This window comes from Miscanthus floridulus, chromosome 9 (assembly GCF_019320115.1).
Source record: "Miscanthus floridulus cultivar M001 chromosome 9, ASM1932011v1, whole genome shotgun sequence".
Lineage (NCBI taxonomy): Eukaryota > Viridiplantae > Streptophyta > Magnoliopsida > Poales > Poaceae > Miscanthus > Miscanthus floridulus.
In genome coordinates this window covers 33517716-33526176 of record NC_089588.1, presented here as the reverse complement: position 1 = coordinate 33526176, position 8461 = coordinate 33517716, and the positions used below count along the sequence as shown (strand labels likewise).

General features: G+C 42.7%; 1 protein-coding gene across 2 annotated transcripts; it reads right to left on the bottom strand.

The window, feature by feature from the left end:
• Window positions 1-1597: 1597 nt before the first annotated feature.
• On the bottom strand, window positions 1598-7714 carry LOC136483634 (probable NAD kinase 2, chloroplastic). 2 transcript variants are annotated; one of them, XM_066480748.1, is made up of 8 exons: window positions 7083-7712; window positions 4800-6692; window positions 3915-4036; window positions 3684-3825; window positions 3373-3594; window positions 2744-2818; window positions 2226-2327; window positions 1598-2061 (listed from the first exon to the last, which is right to left on the bottom strand). In XM_066480748.1, the coding sequence occupies exons 1-8, from the start codon at window positions 7260-7262 to the stop codon at window positions 1858-1860; spliced, it is 2940 nt and encodes a 979-aa protein (XP_066336845.1). In that variant the 5' UTR covers window positions 7263-7712; the 3' UTR covers window positions 1598-1857. The 2 variants fall into 2 exon arrangements, with proteins under 2 accessions (XP_066336845.1, XP_066336846.1); XM_066480749.1 differs by lacking the exon at window positions 2226-2327 and having other exon boundaries at window positions 2047-2185; window positions 7083-7714.
• Window positions 7715-8461: the final 747 nt, after the last annotated feature.

The window sequence follows — 8461 nt, the reverse complement described above, 5'->3', positions numbered from 1 at the left end:
CTCTTTTTCTCTGTGTGTGTTGTCTGCGCCCAGGCCAAGCTGCCCTGCCGCATTGCTGCTTTGGTCGACCGGCTTATATTAGGCGCTTAGCCAGTTGCAGGGCGGGCCAGGGTGCTTGTCTGTTTGTGAGAGGAGTGCAGGCCCACATCTGCATCACAGCTGTGTGCTGGCCTAAATTTTTCAATCACTCTATGGCATCTAGCTCCGTATGTTTCATGCGTTTCATATGTATGTTTTATTTAAATGTTGCATGTGTTTAATCTGGATGTTGTATATGTTGTGCGGCTATACACGTAAGTTGCAAGTGTATGTTTCAAATGTTTCAGCTGTTTTCAAACGTATGTTGCAAGTGTTTTTATCTGGATGTTGCATATGTTGCAATGGCGATACACGTATGTTGCAAGTGTATGTTTCAAATGTTTCAGCCGTTTCAAATGTATGTTGCAAGTGTTTTTATCTAAATATTGCATATGTTGCACTGCTATACACGCATGTTGCAAGTGTATGTTTCAAGTGCTTCGGCTGTTTCTAACGTACATTGCAAGTGTTTTATCTGGATGTTGCATATGTTGCAGTGGTCATACACATATGTTGCAAGCGTATGTTTGTAAATGTTTCATTTGTTTCAGACGTATGTTATAGTAAATGCTTTTTATATTGCAAGTGTTGCATGGCCAGGCGCAAAAAGTGGGCGTAGACGGAGGTTGTCCCCTCGTGCGTGGGGGAAGTGAAGCGGGCGCAGCAGCCCCACATGCATGCGCGGGCGCATGCTTACCGCAGAAGCAGGCAGGGTCAGGCCAGTAGGCGCGGCGACAACAGCAGCAGCAGCGCGCGGATAGGTGCGGCAGTAGCGTTCAGGTGGGCGGGCAGGAGCTGCATGCATGCGTTGTGGGGCCTGTCCAGGCAAAGTGGGAGGTGGAGGCACAGTGCATGCGTCCCTTCCATTGGTCGCATGCATCCAAGGAAGTGTGACGCCTGCGCCATTTCCTACCGCATGCAAAGGAAGCGCGTCATGCGTGTGGCCGGGTAGTTGGAGCAGGCGTCCGGCGCTAGTCTTTTCCAAATAATAACCAAATGTATATATGGAGATTGGTATTTTCACCCCTACTTTAAAGATCAACTGTGATTTGATCATCATTTTTTTCAACTTTGTAATTTCATCCTTGTTTTTTTTTAATCCAAAGCCATTAGTCATCCCTGTTATAGACTCTTATACCTCAAGGCTGAATAAATGAAATTAAAGAACAAAAAAATCAAAATAATAAAAGTCGATACTAGGTGTTGACCACATCTTAATCCTCCTAACTTCCGCCTATGGTTGATTAAGCATGTGCAACTTGTTAAACTTTGCTTAGATTTAAAATACTTACAAATGTTGCTATAAAAATTCTTTCAAAATGCTATACGGATATCTGAAATCAAAACAGAGATTATGATCACGTAATACTAAAAACCGAAGGGCAAAATCACATGGAAAAACTAGTCTTTTTTAACTGAACTGAACCTTTGTAAAAGGAACAAGGGTAAAATTTGCCTTTTTTTTTGAAAAAAAACAAAGGCAAAACCAAAAGGTTAAATAAATAAGGGTAAAATTAAATTAGACCCCAAAACAGGGGAAAAAAACGCTTAGCCCCATATATATGGTTGATTTGTGTAGCAGATGAATACATGGAGGATGTTGCCGTAACGTAACATGTGGTGCTACTGCAATACCAGCGCAGTAAGCTATGCAGCTCCTTATGTGCAAGGTTCTTTGATGTTACACATTGTACATGTTGGCAGAAAAGTAAAACTATATCTCTGTGTAAATCTACATATGTACAGAAACAATAAAAAAAAAATTCTAGTGACTATAGTCTATAGTGCCTTCTGGTCCAATCGCTCGTTCCAGTTGAGGCACCTGATCAGGCTGCGGAACCAATCACACGTTTGGTCAGATTTATTAACAGTTGGGAGCGGGTGCTGACTCATGGATATACGAACAGAATCTCCTCTTGACAGTTGCTGCCTCCTTTTGCCATCAAATGAAACCCATGCATTGCTTCTTGCCTCATCTGGTATCTGGTAAAGTTGCAAGTGCAATGGCAATCCAATAACGGTGCAAAGTTCATCAGTCAGCAAACCAAGGTATGTTGTGGGGTAAAACTTGACGAGCTAAAATGTTTGTACAGTACGTTAATTGAGGCTGCACAGAAACAATAGACATCTCATTAGTTGTTCAGTACCTTTAATTCAAGCCAGGCAGAATCCGGAAGGATGACAGGTCTAAATGACAGTGAGTGAGGGCAGATTGGAGTAAACAGCATGCATGGGACATTTGGATGAACCTAGACAAGAAAAAACAAAATGACCATAGTGAATTACTGTTCATTCAATTGATTTGTAGGTATGCACAGGAGAAGAAACAGTTCAGAGCTTAACACACATGAATGCAACAATACACTGTAAAAGCAAAGAAACAAGGCATAACACTGTTTCTAATTATTGACCCTTGACGTCTGCAAAGTGTTTTTTCTCCATAGAAACATGACATGGTAGACATTATATCTGTGTAACCAAAATATTGTCATTCCATGTAAAAGCAACAGCCCTATGCTTCATAAATAGGAAATATCCTTTTGTTACATGGAGCGAAAAGCATTTGAAGAGACAGGTCACAGGTGTCATCATGGCACAGGAAAATGAACTTTCCCATGTCATGATATGGTTTAATAATGGTTATAACTTGTAAGAATTAACCTACCATTGATCCCCCTGCTGCGGTAGAATATGCTGTGCTGCCAGTTGGTGTTGCAACTATCACCCCATCAGCTTGCACCTAGATATATTTTTGAGTTAGGAAAGTTATGGAATGTTTAAACAACAATACTGAATTTATCCATAAATACTTGTACTGAACGGAATAACATAATCTTCAGGGGTAGGAGGGCTAACTGTAGCAGGCTGGCTCAAAGTGTATCTACATTAGTATTCCAACAATTAGCTGGCAGCAAACAGTTCATGCAATCAATATATTATGCAAGAAAGTAAGCAGTAACTATTGACATTTAACTTGGAGAAAACTTGAAAGTTGGAACATAAAGTCAATACAGATATCCTTTATCATCCGACAATATTTTGAGAAAACAATCATAAAAACAGTAATAGAAAAAAAAAAGGTAATTATGGCTTCTATAGTTCAATGCAGCTGTTGACTTGGTCAAGCATAATACAGCTGAGAAAAAAAAGCCTAACTTCATGACTCCATGTATTGAATTACAAAGCAGAAATATATAAAATAAACTATTAGATACACAGTGGCATGCAGTCACCAAGTGACAAGATGTAAAGAGAAAGAGATACATCTTTTTTCTAGGACTTTCTGAATCATACCTTAGTGATAAGGTGGTTATGCTCATAACACTCGATTTTTGATAGGTATGGATTGGAACCTCGATCAACAACAACTTCATTCAGCACATCAAATACTTTACCAGGCATTGCTTTTCCTTTACGAAAGATCTCACATCTTAGACGCATTCTAAGGGTTATATAAACTCCAAGTGTGTTGTTCCCATGGATTAAATCTCTCAAGTCTTGTCTGAAACCTTCGAACTGAGGTGAATAAAATGATAATATGCTTAGTTTCGACACAAAATAGCTTAGTCTGATAAAATTATCTCTGAGAGAATATTAAAACATACATTATGTGAAGTTAAGAACCCAAGAGATCCAAGATTGAAGGAGACAACAGGTGGTACAGAAGTTCTAAATAGGTTTGACGCATGCAAAATGAGTCCATCACCACCCAAGCATGTAACAAAATCAACTCGCTCATGAAGGTCACTGATTTAAACACAAAGCACTGTTAGTAAATAGTAATATGAAAATATATGCACCTTCGCACTTCACAAACATAAATGCTGACTTTGTACCTGGTATCTTGAGTATAGAAGGTTTGCACAAAACCATAACCTGGAATTCTAGCAAACGTATCATGAACATCAGGTTCCACAAGAACATTCATCTTTTCTTGATGATGCAGAAATGAAGCAACCTGAAAAGAAAGTGATTTGAAGTTTAGAATGCCAATTGCTATGTATTTTGCTGAACAAAGAAGAGAACTACTGCATATAAGACCATGAATTGTGTAGACAAAGTGACTATTAGAACAGCTCTGAAGAGAATTAAACTAAGACCATCTTTGCCTTTTTTAAGATATATTGCCAAAATTGATGCACTGAAATATTTATCGGTTGCTTAGCCACAGTTCCAAAATCACACCAAAGATTAACCCTACATGAAATGAGATCCTCCAGTACCTCACAAGAACAGGTTATGGTATCCAATCAATGCAATAACCAGCCAATATCCCTGTTTGTGTATCCCAGTTCTCCATACAGTTCTTTTAGCTTTAAAGCGAAGCCCTTAATTGCCAATTGTTAATCGACTAAAATCTTTCAACAAACTAAAACTAAAGAAAAACTTTAAACTATGCAAGAAACGACACATATATGTTCACTAACTAATTGCCTGTCAGGTACAGTCCTTAGATCTCTATTAATCTATTTTCCTATACCTTACCACAAAATAGTTATGTACTCGGTAGCAGAAAACAACAAAGTACCTCCAGAACATGAAACCATTTTCATGCACAAATTTCTCAAGTAGCAAATTCATTATATATGTCAAGAACCCTAAGCTTACTTGAGATGAGTAATCCATTGATACCAGATACAAGAAATTAATACAACCTGTGTTGGTACTGAAGGATCAAGGAAAAACAATATATATGCTCTAAATGGAAATTTGACATTCACCTCTTTAGCTTCTTCCATGAGCTCATCGCCTAATTTCTTCAAAAGTAAGACAGTCCTTGGAGGTGATTTCCACATAAGCATCTGTTGCTGGGTACTAGGATGCGTAAAAGCCAGAGATGATTCTGTTACTTTTTCTCTAGTACAAGAAAATCCATCTGTACGTACTAGAAACATCTCTGCTTTTCTTCTTGACTGGAGTCTAACGACACCAGTTGAAGAAGCACACATATTTCCATCAGCATCATCTGATTTGTTTCTCTCAAGATAAGGGGCACCATTCTTTTCAGCAGATTTTTGTGATCCAACCTGAACCTTTCCATTAGAACTGCTGGCAGATGCTCTAGTACCAACAGTAGCGACTGAAACTTCCGTTTCCTTTTCCTCAATTAATGAGGAGGCTCCATTGTTGGAAGGTTTTCCATTAGTGATACCTGAAGCAACTGATAGAATATAATCATTGTTAAATGATTTCCCATTTGAACTTTCCAGAACTGGAAACTCTGCTGCTTCATAGTCAATGGTTCCATTACGCTCCGCATTGAGATTTTGTTTTCTCCTTGAGACCAGCAAGCTACTTGATCGTCTCCTAGAGTTCAGAACAGATTTTGGATAAACCTTTTTGCTTCTAAAAAACTTGGTCATCTCTTTTCTAGAGAAAACATCACAAGTAGGAAATTGTGCTTTAAGGGGGTTACTCTCCAGTTTAAAGTTTGACAAGAGTTCTGCCCCGGTGCCAGGCATTTCGCCTTGTTGAGTGCTTTGATCATTGGAAAGGGCATTAGTGATCTCCAGATTATGACGAGCTGTCTCTATGTCTATCTCACATGATTCCCCATTGTTCATGGTCCTATCAGATTCCGTTATCGTACCATTTTCAGTTCCATTCATAGAGGAACTTGGGCTGCCCGTGCGCTGCATGGTCTCGTAACTTGTCAGGACCTTACCATTCCCATTTAGAGAGTGATTTTGGACAGCCCATCTCTCTGAACGAGTAACATACTGTTTCCATCTTGAGACCATTGCAGACGTCCTAGAAACACCTTCTTTGCTATGGAGATAAATGGGCTTCTTTGCGCCATCTGACACAAGAGCTGCAAATTGCTGAACCTGTTCAGCTGATGGTGCAGTTCCAATCTCAACTGGCATATTCACCACCTCTATCTTCCCAGATGAGACAAGTTCCTGAACTGCTGAAAGGTACAAATCATCTTTAACATCTTCTTCACGGAGATCAACTATAGTTTTGAATCCCTTTTCTAGTAGCCATGCCAGTCCCTCCTCACTGACTTGCCCTCCCCTCCAAAATGCAACTTCTAGCTCATCTGTTCCTGAATTATCTGACACAATCGAAAGGTACACCGGAAACCAATTTGCAAATAATGTCGGACATGGATAACCATCAGGCCTTGGGAAACCTGCATCGTAACAAGCGTTCTTCAACCTCTGCAGCTTCCTCCATACGTCCAACCCCCTGGGCTCACTCGGTCCAAGGTAGCTGGCAAGCGCCACCTGCATACTCTCACAGCAACACTTCATGTCTCCACGGAACAAGGCAAGCGGTGGGATCCTATCAGAGGTGCTGTCCTCAGATCCCTGGAAGGCACCTGCAACACCTGACCTCCCTGAGAGCACCTCATTCCTTCCCCGGTTCAGCAACGCCAGCATGCAGCCAAGGACGGCAGCGACCTTGTCTTCCAGCACTGGCAGATCCTCTGACTCCACATCATAGCGTACAGGGCACTCTCCTGTCTCTGGATCACAGAGTGCTGACATGACCGTGGTGTGGAGCTGCTCGGCAGCACGGAATATTCGGCAGTAGGCCTCAATCTCCGCGATGTCACCAGGCACCGGACCGATCCACAACAACTGGGACAGGTCCCTTGTGTGAAAATTCTACAAGAAACCATTCGATCCATCAAATACAGCATCATCGTCTCATCCATGACAAATGGAAGTAGGAAAAATACTCAATACAAAATTGGCATGGAGCTATCAATGCAAGCAAACAAGATAGGAAATCCAAGCTCATGTCTAGCATCATATTGCACTGCAGGACAAAATTCCTCCCAAGAATCAGGATAAACTACTTGATGAGCAAGTACAGGCCAACAGCTATATTTCGTACAGAACTAGGAAAGCTACTAATGAATGTTGTAGAACTAGACGCTGTCGAAGACCCCAGAAGCGCGTTCGGAGCTGCTCCCTAACTGTTTCGACGAGATGCTCTCTGCTCCCCAGCTGTTCGACGAAATGCTCAAGAACGGGGAAGGAGGGCCAACCAACCTGGGAATCGAGCCCGATCCGGGAACCGAAGGACGACGCCCGCGCGGCGACGCCATGGCGCGCCGCCCCCACCGCCGCCGATCGCCACCAGCACCTGCCGGCGACCCAGGCGATTCGCACCCCGCCGACAGACGCAGCCGGGAGCTTGACGGGCCCGTGCGGAGCGCAGACGTCGAGCATCAAGCCAAGCGCGGCGCCGGCGGCGGGGAGGAGGGGTCGGAGCCAAGAAAGGCCGGAGCTTTGCGCGGGGGCAGCTACGAGCCCTCGTCGAGGGAGCGCGGCGGCGTCGCTGTCGTGGCGGATGTTGTCCCGGCGAGCGCCCCGATGGCATCCACAGGAACGGGAAGCGAGGGCCTAGAGATCAGAATTGACTGGATTGTCGCGGTTGGTTCGTGAAAAAAGCCGTGGCCTTTGAGGGAGTGGAATCGTCGAAAACAAGGGGTGAAGGTGAAGGTGAAGGTGAAGGCAGGTGCGCCATTGCGATTGTGTGCACACTTGTTCCTCCTGCAACTGCCAAATGGAGCACAGTAGCACACACAGTACACAAAAAATGTTTGGAAACAAAATGTGGCTGGAAAAAGGGGAGACGGAGACGGAGGAAAGAGGGGAAGATGGAACCATGAGTTGAGATGAAAACGGGAGACAGAGGAAAGACGTGAAAACAGAACCATGAGTTGAGAATTTGAGATGAGTGAGGTTTCTTTTTCTGAAATTGACGTTCTTGGAGGGTTGCTAAATGGATGAGGTTTGAGTTGTGGGGATCCCGATCGTGGACCACAATGTGTGGTTGAGTTTGTAGATTGGTCTGGGTTCTGGTAAAATGGATGCCGTAGGGAACTGGTAGGTTAGTTTTGGTTTCAGAGATTTTTTCTTCATCCGCTACCTCTTAGACATCTCCAAGAGTTTCCAAAATTAGCTCTCAATTTAGATTTTTTTGCAAGATTAAAAAAAACTCTTCAACAGCTCTCTGTCTCAACCCCTAATCTTGCTGCACATGGGAAAAACCATCCAATCACACAAAAATATACGCACGTGTATTGTTCTGCCAATCTAAAGGTAAAAGGACATGAAAAGAATAAAAAGTAGAATAAAGTTTCCAATACAAACACACAAGAGAGAAAGAAAGTATAAAAATGGTTAAAGGGATTTATAAATAGTTCAAAATTCCTGAAGCAAAATTACTTCTATATTTTAGAAGCAATTTCATAAACTGTTGGAAGAACCAACAAATATGCTCTCGGCATTTTTCAGCCGAACGTGGTTGGCTCCCGGACGTTCGGACGTTAGCCCCCGTCCGGACGCCCGCACGTACCTGCATGCTCCGCCTACACATGCTGCTACATGCCCCGCCTGTTGCACGCGCCCACATGCCTCTAATG

Excerpts from the sequence above, each read along its gene's own strand:
- LOC136483634 (XM_066480748.1), bottom strand. The coding sequence starts at position 7,262 with ATGCTCGACGTCTGCGCTCCGCACGGGCCCGTCAAGCTCCCGGCTGCG. Across the intron at positions 3,595-3,683 it reads GGTTCTTAACTTCACATAAT|TTCGAAGGTTTCAGACAAGA; the intron begins GTATGTTTTAAT and ends TATTCACCTCAG. Across the intron at positions 2,062-2,225 it reads CTGCCTGGCTTGAATTAAAG|ATACCAGATGAGGCAAGAAG; the intron begins GTACTGAACAAC and ends CAACTTTACCAG.